We start from the raw sequence: 16,540 nt of genomic DNA on the forward strand, positions 1-16,540 counted from the left end.
CCAGCCTCCCCCTGTCCTCCCATGTCTACCTCCCTCCACCAGCCTCCCCATGTCCTCCCATGTCTACCTCCCTCCACCAGCCTCCCCCTGTCCTCCCATGTCTACCTCCCTCCCCTGCTACCCACTCCTTCCCCCCTTTTCCTGTCGTTCTCCCTCTCTCTCTCTCTCTCTCTCTCTCTCTCTCTCTCTCTGTCTTCCTTTCTTTTGACCCGATGTATAACCGTAGTCATCCTCTGCACCAAACCTCACCCAAGTCAATTTCCTGTCTGTGCGAATTATACTTTTCATAGACCAGATAAAATTATTCTGATTGTGATGGTCATAATGTTGATGGAGCCAGACAGCCCCAGATAGTGACAACAGCCCCTCCCGGCGGTGTGACCCAGAGCAGGGACATGTGTGAGGTAATGCAGAGTGGGTTTTTCATACGGCTCTTTATGGGTTTTATGGTGTTGGAGACAGACAGACAGGCCTGGGGAAGACATTATGTGGCTACTGTCATTAAAAAAACGGCCTGCGAATAGAAACAATGTGAGTTCCTTTTCTCTCTCTCTCTCCCTCTCTCTCTCCTTTCTTTCTTTCTCCTTATTTATTTATTCCTCTGTCTCTCTCCCTCTCTCGACTCTGAGATTCACACTCCCCTCCCTGTCATCTGGAAGATTACGGGGGGTGGGGGATGGATGGATGGATGGATGGATGGATGAGTGGGGGGGTGGATGGAGGTGGGGTAGTGTCTTAATCAACGGTCTGACCTTGAAGCCACCCCAGCGGTGTCCATTACCCCCAGAAAGAGATCTGACACTTAGACCTGTATAGACCTGCTAAACACATCTGGAGGGGGTTGCCAGGTCTGAGTGTTAGACAGCTCTGGTGGGGGGTGGGGGGGGGGGATGTTCTGAAGAGAGGACTCAGGGTTGCCAGGTCTGAGTGTTAGACAGCTCTGGTGGGGGTGGGGGGGGGGGGGATGTTCTGAAGAGAGGACTCAGGGTTGCCAGGTCTGAGTGTTAGACAGCTCTGGTGGGGGTGGGGGGGGGGGATGCTCTGGAGAGAGGACTCAGGGTTGCCAGGTCTGAGTGTTAGACAGCTCTGGTGGGGGCGGAGGGGGGGGGGGGGTGCTCTGGAGAGAAGAGTCAGGGTTGCCAGGACTGAGTGGGGGTGGGAGGAAAGCAAAGGGGGTTTGCCAGGTCTGTGTGTTAGACAGCTCTGGAGGGGGCGTATGGGGGGGGAGACAGGGGGTTGCCAGGTCTGAGCGGCGGCACCTTTAGGCGTCTCCCCTTCAGACAGAGCCAGTGTTTTATTGGAGGGATCTGGTTTCCTTCTCCTCTGAATGCCCTGGCAGCTGCACCATGCATTGTACAGTACTATACCCCCCCCATCCCTCCCTCCCCCCCCATCCCTCCCTCCCCCCCCATCCCTCCCTCCCTCCCTCCCCCCCCATCCCTCCCTCCCTCCCTCCCCCCCCATCCCTCCCTCCCTCCCCCCCATCCCTCCCTCCCTCCCCCCATCCCTCCCTCCCTCCCTCTCGCTCCTAGGATCACATTCCCTTTGTCTAAGAGGCTGAGCTTAGACACATCTACCAAGGAGGGGGGTGGGGGGAGGCTGTTGGAGGTACGGGTGGGGGGGGGGAACAGACAGGAGGAATGCGATGGAACACACGTGTGCCGTTCCTCGTTCCGCTCCACACGTCCCAGCGAGCCCCGACGTCCCCCTCCACCAGCCTCCCCCTGACGTCGGCACACGCAGCTTGGCTCAGCGACAGAGGCCGGGGGAGGCTTGTTATTGTTCTGACAGCACGGTGTGTCTGTCTGTCTGTACTACGGTGTTACCCACCGTGTCACGTTTTATACCTTCTGAGAACGAAACACCTCACCACACACACACACACACTCACACACACACACACACACACACACACTCACACACACACACACACACACACACACAGCGCTGTCCTGCTGGAGCCTGACGTCGGCCCTCAGAGTCAGGTGACGCAGAGTGTTTGGTATGCCTCCCCTCCTCCTCCACCCTGCAGGTGATTTGACTATATTCTCTCTCTCTCTCTTCCCTCCCTCTCTCTCCCTCTCTCAATCTCTCTCTCTCCCCCTCTCTCTTTCCCTTCCTCTCTCAATCTCTCTCCCCCTCTCTCTCTCCCTCTCTCAATCTCCTACTCTCTCTCTCCCCCTCTCTCCTCCCTCCCTCCCTCTCCCCAGCAGGTTGGACCGTCTCAAGGTGGAGCATTGCGGCCCGCAGGAGCTCAACCACGCGCCGCCCAACCACCACCCCCACCACCACCACGTGCTGACCCGGCCCGAGATCCAGAACAACGAGCGGAACCGCGAGGCTACCGACCGGGAGCGGACCGCCTCCTCCTCCTCTTCCTCCGCAGCCGCAGCTGCTGCAGCCAACGCGGCCGCAGACAACGCCAACGCCGCCGCGGCCGAGGAGGAGGAGGACAGGAAGCAGCGGGACGCCGAGCGCTACGGCTTCCAGACAGACGGGGCGGAGCGGGAGCGGCCGCTCACCAAGATCAACAGCATCAAGCTGCAGCCCGCCCAGGCTGCCGCCATCGCCGCCAGCATCAATGCCAGCCAGCAGGGCCAGGTGGGGGGGCAGGGGCAGGGGCATCAAGGGCAGGGCCAGGGGCATCAAGGGCAGGGGCATCAGGTCCAGGGGCATCAGGGCCAGGGGCATCAAGGGCAGGGCCAGGCCCAGGGGCAGGGCCAGGTCCAACAGGGTCCGGGCCAGGCGGAGGTGGACGGACCCGGGCCCTACAGAGTCCCCCTCCAGGTGAACGGGGCCGAGGGGGACCAGAGCCCCGGGGAGATGATGATGGGTGGCGGGGGTGGTGGCGCCCCCCCGGCCCTGCGGACCCCCACCCAGCCCGAGCCGGAGCAGCGGACCCTGCAGAGGACCAACAGCATGCAGCAGCTGGAGCAGTGGGTCCGCACGCAGAGGGTCCGCAACCAGGACGACGACACCCGCAGGTGGGTGGGGGGTGTGTGTGTGTGTGTGTGTGTCGGGATGGGGTGTGTGTGTGTGTGTTTTATGTATTTTTGTTTGTCTCAGTTTGTGTTTTGTGTGGGTGGGTGTTTGTGTGTGTGCGTGCGTGTGTGTGTGAGTTTTATGTATGTTTGTCTGTGTGTGTGTGTGTGTGTGTGTGTGTGTGTGTGTGTGTGCGTGCGCGTGAGTGTGTTTTTCTCAGTCTCTGTTTTCACATTGTTCACCACCCTCCGCTGCCCCCAGCCCCCTCATACCCAGTGTGACAGCAGCTCCACCACATCTGATCTGAGTGTTCATATGAAACGTGGAGCCATACATACTGACTCATACATACTGACTCCAGCCATATGGTTTGTATTCCAGTCACAGCCGAGGTTGTTCTGGGACAGTCCACTATTGTTCTCTCTGTGGCCTGCTGTATCTGACAGCACAGAGACAGGGGGGGGGAGAGAGGGAGGGATGGATGGAGAGGAGAGGGAGACGAGAGGAGAGGGAGGGAGAGAGAGAGGGGGAAGGAGAGGCGAGAGAATGAGGGAGAGGAAGGGAGACGGGAGATGGGAGAGGAAGAGGGGAGGGAAGTGAACTAGTCTTGGCATAGTTAGAAACGCTGAGTCATGAGCATCATCTCCAGACAGCACAGATCCCCTTCCTCTCATCATTACCCACAATCCTCTGCCTGAAGCACAATCCATACACAAACAGCCCTACGCGAAACTCGGAATAAGCTTCTTCTTTTCTTTTGCTAATGTACTGAATGTACTTTAACGCTTTTGAAGAGCGGCTTTCAGTCCTGCTCGGGCTTGCCAGCCGCTCCAAATAGCCTGACGGCCCTGAATACGATACGACTCACGATGATAATACCTATTTTTTGATAGACAGCAGTCTCCAGTCAAACCCTTGCTGTAGGCAGTCCTTCAGACGTTTAGCCTACCAACTGTGAATTTGAAAACACTTAACTGTGAGCGGTCACCGGACCGCACCACACTGGAGAGCCATTGTGCATTCATCCCCCCGCGGTCCCACTGCGGTACGAGGCTGAGAACCCCAGAGGATGCTCTACCTCAGAGCTGAACACAGCAGTCACTGAATCTGTGTGTTTGTCTCTCTCTCTGTGTGTGTGTGTGTGTGTGTGTGTGTGTGTGTGTGTGTGTGTGTGTGTGTGTGTGTGTGTGTGTGTGTGTGTGTGTGTGTGTGTGTGTGTGTGTGTGTGTGTCTCTGTCTCTGTCTGTGTGTTTGTCTCTGTGTGTCTCTGTCTGTGTGTCTCTGTCTGTGTGTTTGTCTCTGTGTGTCTCTGTCTGTGTGTCTCTGTCTGTGTGTGTGTGTGTGTATGTGTCTCTGTCTGTCTGTCTGTGTGTGTGTGTGTGTGTGTGTGTGTGTGTGTGTGTGTGGTAAAGGAGATAAGGGCTAAACAGAGGCAGAGCAGTGAGCAGCAGGAAGGACAGAGGCAGAGTAGACTAGTCTGCTGCTGCTGCTGTCTGACCTGACCTCCTCTGCTGGGCCCAGGACTCTGCAGCTCTAAGTGGGTCAGAAAGGCTCTGCTGATCCAGCCTGAGCCTCCTCACAGCCATGTCCTCCTCTAATGCTGTCTGTCCTGACTGAGGACCAGGCCCTGCTCTGCTACCCCTCTCCTCTGCCCTCTCTCTCTCTCTCTCCTGTCCTCTCCTGATCCAGCCTGAGCCTCCTCACAGCCATGTCCTCCTCTAATGCTGTCTGTCCTGACTGAGGACCAGGCCCTGCTCTGCTGCTACCCCTCTCCTCTGCCCTCTCTCTCTCTCCTGTCCTCCTCTAATGCTGTCTGTCCTGACTGAGGACCAGGCCCTGCTCTGCTGCTACCCCTCTCCTCTGCCCTCTCTCTCTCTCTCTCCTGTCCTCTCCTGTCCTCCTCACAGCCATGTCCTCCTCTAATGCTGTCTGTCCTGACTGAGGACCAGGCCCTGCTCTGCTACCCCTCTCCTCTGCCCTCTCTCTCTCTCTCCTGTCCTCTCCTGTCCTCTCTCCTCTGCCCTCACTCTCTCCTCTCCTCTCCTCTCTCTCTCTCTCTCCTCTGCCCTGCTCTGCTCCCCCTCTCCTCTGCTCTCTCTCTCCTCTGTCCTCTCTCTCTGCTCTGTCCTCTCTCTGTCCTCTCTCTCTCTCCTCTCTCCCCTCTCCTCTGTCCTCTCCTGTTCTCCTCTCTGCTCCGCTCTCCTATCCTCTCTTCTGCCGTCCTCTCATCTGCTCTCCCTGTGCCTCTCCTCCCTCTCCTCCCTCTCTCCCTGACGGCCTGTGGTTGTACGTCTGTCAGTGCTAACTTTGTTTCCAGACACAGCCACTTTAATTTTCCTTGTTTTGTTTTTTCTCTCTCTCTCTCTCTCTCTCTCTCTCTCTCTCTCTCTCTCTCTCTCTCTCTCTCTCTCTCTCTCTCTCTCTCTCTCCTCCCTCCCTCCGGTTGACCTCCCGCAGCATTAGAGGGAGGTCTGTCTGTCTGAGGGAGGTCTGTCTGTTTGTCGTTACTGGGTTTACACGAACGGCCTCCGTGTCCCTCCCCACCAATCCGGATCGATTATTATACGCTCGCGTTTTGCTAATTTCTCTCGCGTCTACTTCAGTTTTTCAACTATGTCAGCTCAGATATGTTTCAGCATCCCCAAGTGGGGTTAATGGGGTTGTCTGCTGTCTCGCTCTGCGCCCGGCAGCCAAGCTTTTCAGCACATTGTTGTGAAAATGAGTTGTCCTAGGGGCGTTTTTTACTTATTTATTTATTTAAATCTCTCACTCACACACACGTGTGCACACAGTACACACACGCACACTCTCTGTCTCTCATACACAGACACACACACACTCAGATTTTTAAATCTCACTCACACACACGTGTGCACACAGTACACACACGCACACTCTCTGTCTCTCATACACAGACACACACACACACACACACACACACACTCAGATTTTTAAATCTCACTCACACACACGTGTGCACACAGTACACACACACACACACTCTCTGTCTCTCATACACAGTTTACACACACCCACACACACAGACAGACACCCACTCCCACACCCCCACAGCGTGTGTGTGTAATCATCTCCGTTACACGCACATGGGTTCAGGCAGCTGACAAAGTATCCAAATTAGCGGTGCCTAATCGCTCATAGCATAGAACTGAACACAAGGTCAGGCTAAAAATACCAGAGTGGTTCACAGCGAGAAAATGGGTCTCCTCCTCTCTCTCCTACCCAGCAGCCTCTCTGCTCTCCAGGAAGACAGCCCCGCCGCCTCTGTGTGTCTCAGCAAAGTGATGATAGCAGCAGTCTGTTAGAGCAATAGCCTCGGGCTGACTCGAATTATAGCTCAAATTACAGCAAAGCCCCGCTCGCTGCTAGATAGCTTAGCGCCGTTAATAACAGTTTTCATATATTATATTTATATATATATATATATATATATAATGAGATTCGCCACATGTTTGCGAAATAGAGAAAAATGTCACATGCTCCTCCTTGTTAGTGTTTTTCACCCCTCAGGATTCCAGGGATTCTCTTTGCATAGAACAGCGTCTCCTGTGTGGGAGCGTGTGTACGGTACCTGCTGTTATGGAGGGTTGTTATAACCCATAGAATCCATCAACATCCTGTTTGTGATTCCATCCGTCATGATGGCGACATTCAGTGTCCAGCCGAGGGTGTTTCCTGGCTTTGGGGTGAATCTCAATCTCTCTCTCTCTCTCTCTCCCTCAGCATCATGTCCTACCAGACGTTGCCTCGGAACATGCCCAGCCACCGCGGCCCCCCCCCTGCCATGCCCCCCCACTACGGCGACGGCTACCGCACCATGCCCCGCAACAGCCTGGCGCGGCCCGACAGCGTGTGCAGCATCTCCGCCGCCTCCCTCTACGACCGCGCCCTGCTGGGGGGCCCCCTCCTGCCGCCGGGGGGCGACAAGCGGCGCTCCATGAGGGACGACACCCTGTGGCAGCTGTACGAGTGGCAGCAGAGGCAGGCCTACAGCCCCCGGCCACCGGGGGCGCCCTACCTGGGCGCCATGCCCACCCACAAGACCATGATCAACCTGTCGGAGCACCAGGGCCACTCCATCCCGCCCTCGCCCTCCCACGGGTCCCTGTCGGTGTACGGGGGCTACTCGCCCCACCGCTCCTACAACGTGTCCGGCTCCTCGCGCTCCGAGGTGTCCTCGCCCGTCTACCGCGGGGGGCGGGGACGTCATGTCCATCGACCGGCGCCGCCGGACCCCCCAGCCCGCCAAGGTAGTTAACTGACCTTTGACCTACCGACTCCGGGTTCCGTCCTCCGAACATCTGTTGAGTTCCGACGCGACTCTCGGATCAACGTGGTCGTCATCGCCGTCTGGAGTCTGGGGAGGGGAGGCCGGGGGAGGTAGAAATCGGAGGTGTTTCGTTCTGTGCGTTTTACAATGAGCCTGTCCTCCGATTTCTACCTCCGCGGGCGTGTTAGTGCGTGTTAGTGCGTGTTAGTGCGTGTTAGTGCGTGTTAGTGCGTGTTAGTGCGTGTTAGTGTGTGTTAGTGCGTGTTAGTGCGTGTTAGTGCGTGTTAGTGCGTGTTAGTGCGTGTTAGTGCGTGTTAGTGCGTGTTAGTGCGTGTTAGTGCGTGTTAGTGTGTGTTAGTTTGTGTTAGTGTGTGTTAGTGTGTGTTAGGCCTGTGTGAGGAGATGCACCAGGTGTTTGACGTGATCAGAGGAGACATGACTGCTCAGACCAAACAATAAGGTGTTAATGAGACTTTTTCTCTCTCTCCCTCTCTCTCTTTCTCTCTTTCTCTCTCTCCTTCTCTCTCTCTTTCTCTCTCTCTCTTTCTCTCTCCCTCTCTTTCTCTCTCTCCCTCTTGCTCTCTTTCTCACTCCCTCTCTTTCTCTCTCTCCCTCTCTCTCTCTTTCTCTCTCTCTCTCTCTCTCTCTCTCTCTCTCTCTCTCTCTCTCTCTCTCTCTCTCCCTCTCTCTCTCCCGCTCTTCCTCCCCAGCAGTATGCCTACCCACCTGACAGGAGGTGTATACCAGCAGGGATCCCTGTTCAGACCATCACTGCCCAGAATCTGCAAGGCAAAACAGTGAGTTCTCTCCTCTCTCCCTCCCTTCCTCCCTCCCTCCCAGACCTGGCCTACTGTGTCCTTGGCCTGGATGCTCAGACAAACTTGTGTAACCACCCTGTAATTTCATGCTTGGGTTAAACACAAGTTTTCCATTCTGGTCTAATGGGGCTCCTTCCAAAAAGACTTGTAATCACTCCCTCCTCCTTACCTCTGTCTCTCTCTCTCTCTCTCTCTCTCTCTCTCTCTCTCTCTCTCTCTCTCTCTCTCTCTCTCTCTGCCTCTCCCCCAAAATCTACCTTTCTCTCTCTCCGCCTCTCCCTCTATATCTCCCTCTCTCTCTCTGCCTCTCCCTCTCTCTCTCTCCCTCTGCCTCTCTCTCTCTGCCCCTCTCTCTTTCTCTCTTTCCAAGAGGTCATAGTGGCAGGGTACTTCCCCGGCAGCTCTGGCCCGGCCTCAGGTCCGTGGTAGTAGTGGGCTTTAGACTGTGTTTACCTCTGGAGCGTCTGGCCTCCCAGCAGCCGTCAGCCCCGCGGCCCAGGGTCCTTCACGCCTCACTAAGCCTTAGCTGGCTGTTCTGGAACGGCTCTTAGTCACGGTGAAAAGCGTCATTTTGGCTCGAAAACGCTTCTGAATTTGACTAATACACAGAGAACTGTGTCTCCTGATGGTTACCTCACGTAACTCTGTTGGATGCTACAATGTGCGGTATGCACATGAAAGATTTAAAAGAGAAAAAGCTTTGTTCAGACAGCCATGCTAACTCGCCAAATCCCGATGTTCCTGTAATGGCTGTGACAACCCGCTGGAAAAGCAGGAAACAACAATTCAAATACAGGCAGTGGTGTTAGATCCCCACCACCCCGTCAGGAAGCCAGGATACTGTTAGTCTTGGTCTCTAGTTTAGAGATTTTCGAGTATTGGCGCTAGCTAAGTTGTTTTTCATTTTGGCTGCCTAAGACCATACCAGATGTCCTCATAAATAACTAGATAGGTAGGTACTTTATTGATTCCTCAGGGGAAATTAAGGCGTTACAGCAGCTCAGACCACAAAACAACAACAAGTAACAATATAACTTTTTTTTCCTTTTTTTAAAGAAGAAGGGAAAAAAATCTCTGCATTCTCATTTTATGCACCCAAATTGTGTAATGCACCGCCAGTTTACATTAGGGATGCAACCTCAGCAAATATGTTCAAGTCAAGACTAAAAACTCATCTTTTTAATATTGCCTTTAAATGACTAAATAATTTAATTATGATTATATAATGATTGGAGCACTTTGAGCCGCAACGTTTGCAGGAAAAGTGCTATACAAATAAAGTTAAATATTATTATTATTATTATTATTATTATTATCTGAAGATGATATACAGTAAGAACAGACCAGTATGATCGACCATCCCCCAGTAAAGGAGTTAGAGGGAGGATAACAACAGAACCAGTAGAACTGACCGGGTCCCTCAGACCAGAGCCACCAAGGCTCTGTGTGTCCAGCTGTGTGACCCTGGGGGGCTTGAGCCAGGTGGAGGCTCACAGGGGTGGTGGAGGAGGTGGAGGTGTTACCCTGGGCAATGATGTGCATGACGGTGTGGCCGTTTTACCCACCCTGACCCATCGACCCATCCTGACCTTTCCTGACCCATCCTGACCCCTCCTGACCTATCCTGACCCCTCCTGACCTATCCTGACCCACCCTGACCTACCCTAACCCATCCTGACCCCTCCTGACCTATCCTGACCCCTCCTGACCTACCCTAACCCATCCTGACCCATCCTGACCCATCCTGACCCATCCTGACCCCTCCTGACCTATCCTGACCCATCCTGACCTATCCTGACCCATCCTGACCTATCCTGACCCATCCTGACCCATCCTGACCCCTCCTGACCTATCCTGACCCACCCTGACCTATCCTGACCCCTCCTGACCCATCCTGACCTATCCTGACCTTTCCTGACCCATCCTGACTATCCTGTACGGTGTGATGGTGAACAGGTTCAGGGCTAACGACCGCACTCAGGGAACACACCGACCCATTGGACTTAACAACCGATCCTCCCGGTCCTGGTCCTGGTGTCCTCGTAGAAACAGAACGTGTAGAACGGACATAGCAATTTGGGGCTGGTACACCACAAAGAAAAAATGGAACCGTAACACAGCAATCGTCGTGGTAACCATTGTTATGGCGTGCGTAGGACGCTGTGAGAGAACGTAATCGGGAAAGGGGTTGGATCTGAATTGTCCGTGTCCGTTCTGCTCGTTCTATATCTACGGGGACGTCCTCTTGTCCTCCTCTCTCCTGCTCTGGTCCTCCTGACGCATCCTCCTCTCCCGGTGGCTGTGTCCCCCTCTGACCCCTCCCCTCTGCCCCCCCTCCCCGGCCCCTCTGACCTCCCTTCCCCCACCCCTCTACCCCCCCCCCCCCCCTCATGCAGCCTGAGGAGCTGACTCTGCTGTTGATCAAACTGCGGCGGCAGCAGGCAGAGATAAACAGCATCCGTGAGCACACTGTAGCGCAGCTTATGCAACTAAACTTCGATGGCGACAACCCAAAGGTCAGCCCCCCCCCCGGAGATCGTGTGGTGTGTGGTGTGCTGTCTCTCTCCATCACCTTGCGCCATCCATGCATCCTTTTTGCGGTCATTTTCTTTTTCTCAACAGGGCTGGATGGGTGAGGGTGAGGGGGAGGGAGGTGTGAGAGTAGGGGTTGAGTGTGAGGAGGCGGGGGGCGGGCGGGGGGGGGGGGGGGGGGGGAGGGATAGGTCACGTCCTCACTGCATCCTCATGAGAATGATCCTTTGCCTGAGGATGTGTCATCGTCTGTACTTTTGTATGTGGGAATAAGCCACTGCTTTAAGTCTTCAAATAACTTTTTTTTTTTTTTTTTTTACTGCTAAACCTTGAATAAGACCCCTAACACCAGCAAAACATGCCAAAACTAACTGTTTTCAGCAAACTTTTTGCTGTTGACTTTGTCCTTGTTTTTTTTTTGTAGCAGGCCTAGAGTATTATGTCTGATAGAGAGTAGATGAAGGGCTTACTCCCCTAGTCCCTCTAGAAGAAGCAGGACAGATGTTTGGCGGAAATGAAAACTCGAAAACTTAAAAGCCGTTAAGTGATGATGAAGAGTAAGGAGGTTTTACGTGCCGGGTGGTGCATGTAATGACACTTAATTCAGGATATGAAGCCTTTTAAGTCTTTTTTTTGTCAGATCACGGAATTAATTGCAAATGTAGGTCACCTACTGTAGCCGTGAGATTGTTGAAAAGCGCCGGTTTGACGGTGACACGGCATGCATTAACATCCGTAAACAGCAGCATTGGCTATACACAGCATGTCCCTAAACACTTTCTTTTACTGCATCGTGTCTTCCCATCTTCCTTCACTCTCCTTTCATCAGTCTCTTATTGATTCACTCCAGTGTTTCTCATGGTTCATCCGTGCTGTAGTGGTGGCAGAGGTGGGATCCGTTATGCCAATGCAGCACGTCCACTTCAGAATCAGAATCGCTTTGATTACATCTTACTGTACGAGTACATGAGAGTCAAATCCTTTGTTGGCAGTGATGCATCCCGCCGGGATGCTCTTGAGAGTGTTAGCGGGGTTAGCAGTGTTAGCATGGTTTTCCCATTGATTTGTTCTGACGGGGGACGTCAACGGATCTGCAGCCTTCAGAACGTAGGGCCGTGTGTTGAGTTGTGTTTCAGTTGAATCCATGAACTCAATTCACCCTTTCATCTCCCAACGGTTTGTCCTTGTACCAGGGGAAGCTGGTGGAGGTAGAAATCGCCCCCTCCTTTCTACCTCCACCAGCCTCCCCTGCATTGTACCCCATGACGACTCACCTGTCTGCCTCATCTCGCCTGGTCTCAACTCACCTTTGTCTCTGCTCGTACACTCTCTCTGTTTGACACTTTTACCTGCTTGTCTGTTTCTGTCTGTCTGTCTGTCTGCCTGTATGTCCTTCTGTCTGTCCTTCTGTCTTTCCTTCTGTTTGTCTTTCAGTCAGCCAGCCAGTCAGTCAGCCAGCCAAGCTAGCCATCCAGTCAGTCAGCCAGCCATCCAGTCAACCAGTCAGTCAATCAGCCAGCCAGCCATCCAGTCAGTCAGCCAGCCATCCAGTCAACCAGTCAGCCAGCCAGCCATACAGTCAGTCAGTCAGTCAATCAGCCAGCCAGCCAGCCATACAGTCAGTCAATCAGCCAGCCAGCCAGCCATCCAGTCAGCCAGCCAGCCATCCAGTCAGTCAGCCATACAGTCAGCCAGCCATCCAGCCAGTGTGTTCTCTAGTGATGTCTTACTACTCTCCCCTGTCTCACTCTTCCATCTTCTCTCCTCTCTGCTGCTGACGCTAGAACGACGTTCTCTCCCATCACCTCCAAAGGAACCTCATGTATTTGGATAACCAGGTGGGGTAACGCATGGGCCTGTTGTCCTTCACCCACCTACCCTGCATGGACACTCTTGCTCGCCGTGTGTCTTTGCCACTGTGTATGCATCATATGCCAATATTAGAATGATGTTAAAAGCTTGTTCTTCTTTGCCACTGAAGAGATGTCCTCTGGTGTAGCTAGGCTAACTTTTGAAAGTTTGAATCTCCCTGTGTGTGTGTGTGTGTGTGTGTGTGTGTGTGTGTGTGTGTGTGTGTGTGTGTGTGACTGGATGGGTTAGGTTGATGATTGTGTGAGAGAGAGAGAGAGAGAGAGAGAGAAGAGAGAGAGGAGAGAGAGAGAGAGAGAGAGAGAGAGAGAGAGAGAGAGAGAGAGAGAGAGAGAGAGAGAGAGAGAGAGAGAGAGAGAGAGAGAGAGAGAGAGAGAGAGAGAGAGAGAGAGAGAGAGAGAGAGAGAGAGAGAGAGAGAGTCGTTGACACTGTTGTCTTTGAACTCTAGCCCTGCTGACTGTAAACTGACAATGACCGTATTGCTCCTCCTCCTCCCCACTGAACTAGATGAAGGAAAATGACCCTTTAATCATGATGATTCACACTTTGATTGAGAACTCAGCCCCCAGGCCGCAACTGTACCAGCAAGTAAGCTCTTGGCCAGCCAAAGCCTTCGCTTATATATCTATATCTCCTCCATCCACTCCAGCTGTGTTATGGTCCGTCTGTGTCGATGCCGATGCTCTCCTCCTCCTCCGGTGTCCAGTCCTCATAGCATCTCAGTCTGTTGTTGTCTGTACGGCAGACATCACTCCTCATCCATACGCTTTGGTCCGTCTCTCTCTACCGGGGACTGAAGTCATGCCGGCGTGGGGCATGGCTTATTACGTACAGTAGTGTGTACTGTATGCTGTGGTACTGTCGTATGCTCCACTGTGTAGTGAACACCCCCCACCCCCTCCCTCGCCCTCACTCACTGTTTGATGACAGGTGTGTGTATGTGTGTGCGCGTGTGTGTGTGTGTGAGAGATATCTGATAACCTCGTGCCAGATTCCTCGAGGGGCTCCTTTCTAATTCGGTCGTCCCTCTCTAAAGTGTGACAGTCGCTGGAGGAGGCTAATTGCTGCGTCACCGTGTCGCGCAGTCACGGCTGTCACCTCTGTGGTAGGGCCAGCAGGACAGATCACTTCACACCGAGCTTGGCAGAGAGAGAGAGAGCAGAACTGTGCTCGCCCCCTTTGGTAATGAACAGAGCTGACAGCCCAGAACTGTAGTTGTGTTTTAACAGCATGTACGGCCACCGGTCACTGGGGCTGACCTAACACTTTCAGACCAACACTTTCAGACCTGACAACCATACAGGACTGTGTAGCTGTGCTGTACTACACTGACTATACTACTACACTGACTATACTACTACACTGTAGGATGCGTACTACATTTTTGTTTGTTTCAATTTTTGACATTTAGCAGACGCCTTTATCCAAAGCGACTTACAACAAGTAGTAATGCCATCTAGTAATACCAGTAGTAGTAGTAATGCGATGGCATTACAAGTAGTAATGCCATCGCTTCAGGCTCTTGACTGTCCCTCCTAAAGACCTCTTCACCCCCTGTACAGTTTCTCTACTGTAAATATGTTTCTTATGATGACTGCTGTATAGATGATTCACTTACTTAGACAAAAATGTACCGTGCTTGTTGTAAGTTGCTTTGGATAAAGGGCGTCCGCTAACATGTCTGAAATGTAAATGTAATACTAGCAGTGTAATACTACTAAGTAGGAACACGACACGGCAGGATTCGTCACATCGCCTCTGAGTCTCCCTACAGCATTCTCCAGCGTTTAGATAGAAGAAACTGATCTTTTGGGGGGGAGAGTTTGAAGCCAAGCAGGAGCATTTCTCCAGAGACAAGTTTGGTTGTGTCGTGTCTGGTGAGATCTGGAGACGCAGAGAGACAGGACGGAGGCAGGAGGCAGGGTTTTAGGGGGGTTTCAAGCGTGTACGAGTTGGGCCTGATTAGGCCACGGTGCAGCGGGGGGGGGGGGGGGATCTGTATGCTGGGAGGGGAGAGAGAGGCGTCTGCAGCACAGAGAACCCTGCAAGACTAACTGAGAGTCTGTCGGTCAGGCTGGGCAGTCAACACTCTCTATCTGGCTTTTGTGCTTTCTCTCACTCTCTCTCTATCTGTCTGTCTACCTCTGTGTATCTGTCTATCTAGCTCTGTGTATATGTCTATCTCTGTATACCTTTCTTATCTATCTGTCTCTCTCTCTATTTATCTATCTCTGTGTAATCTGTCTATCTGTCTGTCTGTCTCTATCTATTTATCTATCTATTTATCTATCTCTGTGTATCTGTCTGTCTCTCTGTCTCTATCTATTTATCTATCTCTATGTATCTGTTCTATTTCTCTTTCTGTTCTATCTCTCTATTACTCTCTCTATCTTCTAAGATTTCAAGATCTCAGGTCTTCTGACGCTGGTTTTCTCTGTGTACCACATGTACAAAAAGAAGAGATTTGATGAGGCTGCATTCTCATTTTATGCACCCAAATTGTGGAATGCACTGCCAGTTTACATTAGGGATGCAACCTCAGCAAATATGTTCAAGTCAAGACTAAAAACCCATCTTTTTAATATTGCCTTTAAATGACTAAATAATTCAATTCTGATTATATAATGATTGGAGCACTTTGAGCTGCAATGTTTGAAGGAAAAGTGCTATACAAATAAAGGTTATTATTATTATTGTTTATTATTATTATTATTATCTTACATTACCAAATGTCGGGTCTTGGTAGGACAACATTTGTGGAGGCTGAAGATGTGTCTAGTACGGTATGTTGTATGACAGCCTGTGTGACGTGTGGTGTGACATCACTCTGCCACTTTTGTGAGCACCACCGCAGGGGGAGTGCAGTAAAAGTGCTGCTGTTCTCCTGAACCCACCCACCCGCCCCCCACCCCCCACCCCACATAACGTTGGCATAATCAGCGAGCAACAGCTGCATATCCATCACCCCACCACCTGTCTAGATCTGAGATGTCTCTCTCTCTCTCTCTCCTCCTTCTCTCTCTCTGTCCTCTCTTCCACCCACACCTCTCCACCACTCCTCCGCTCCACCCCACGCTCCAGCTTCCTGTGTCTACAGAGAGGTGGCATGCTCTGTGTGGAATGGAATGTCTCCTGCTGTACATACCTGTACACATACCGCAACGTGCTTTAACTGTGCTGTGGTGGTGTTGGCCTCAACCCTGATAGAAGAGAGAAGAGAGAGAGAGAGAGAGAGAGAGAGAGAGAGAGAGAGAGAGAGAGAGAGAGAGAGAGAGATGACGAGAGAGAGAGAGGAGAGAGAGAGAGAGAGAGAGAGAGAGAGAGGAGGAGAGAAGAGGAGAAGAGAGAGAGGAGAGAGAGAGGAGAAGAGAGAGATAGAGACTGAGGAGAGATGAGAGGAGAGAGAGAAGAGAGGAGATGAGAGAGAGAGAGAGGAGAGAGAAGAGAGAGATGAGAGAGAGACGAGAGAGAGAGAGGAGAAGAGATAGAGAATGGTGAGAGAGAGAGAGAGAGAGAGAGGAAGGAGGGAGAGAGGAGAGGAGGGGAGAGAGGAGAGGAGAGAGAGGAGAGAGAGAGAGGAGAGAGAGAGTGAGAGAGAGAGAGTGAGAGAGAGAGAGAGATGAAGAGAAGAGAGAGTGTGTGCGTGTGCGCACGCGTGCAAGTGCGTGCATGTGTGTGTGCGTGTGTGTCTGTCTGTCTGTCTGTCCGCTGTGTGTGTGTGAAAGAAAGAGATTGGTTTTTTTCATGAATGGACATGAGAGGAATCTCTTGAATGTGTTCTCATTTCCTGTGATTAACATGGAATCCAATTGCAGTTCACAAATGATTCAGAATGCCTTATTTCAAAATTCCTAGATTTTAGAATATCCCCCTCTCTGTTCTGAGACGGGCCTTCTAACCGTGACCCTGTTCATTAAGTTTAATCAATGGAGGAAAAAACATATTGTCAGTACAATGTACAGTATTATGATTGGGTTTCATAACCAGACCAGAAGGACCTTTATCCAGTACCAGATGGACATCTCCCTCAGACCCCCTCCCCTGTCTTGG

At 52.4% G+C, this 16,540-nt stretch overlaps 1 protein-coding gene across 1 annotated transcript in view; it reads left to right on the forward strand.

Annotated features, from left to right (window-relative positions):
- LOC308170482 (pleckstrin homology domain-containing family A member 5-like) overlaps positions 1–16,540 on the forward strand; it is a gene marked incomplete at its 5' end in the record, with an annotated part of 152,999 nt that overhangs the window by 112,107 nt on the left and 24,352 nt on the right. The window contains 7 exon segments of the mRNA XM_080545270.1: positions 2,211–2,984; positions 6,724–7,192; positions 7,194–7,250; positions 7,984–8,067; positions 10,485–10,604; positions 12,405–12,458; positions 12,998–13,078. Coding sequence (XP_080401396.1) covers positions 2,211–2,984; positions 6,724–7,192; positions 7,194–7,250; positions 7,984–8,067; positions 10,485–10,604; positions 12,405–12,458; positions 12,998–13,078 — 1,639 coding nt within the window.

The sequence above is a fragment of the Nansenia antarctica genome (assembly GCF_963989245.1).
Source record: "Nansenia antarctica genome assembly, chromosome: 14".
NCBI classification, from domain to species: Eukaryota; Metazoa; Chordata; class Actinopteri; order Argentiniformes; family Microstomatidae; genus Nansenia; species Nansenia antarctica.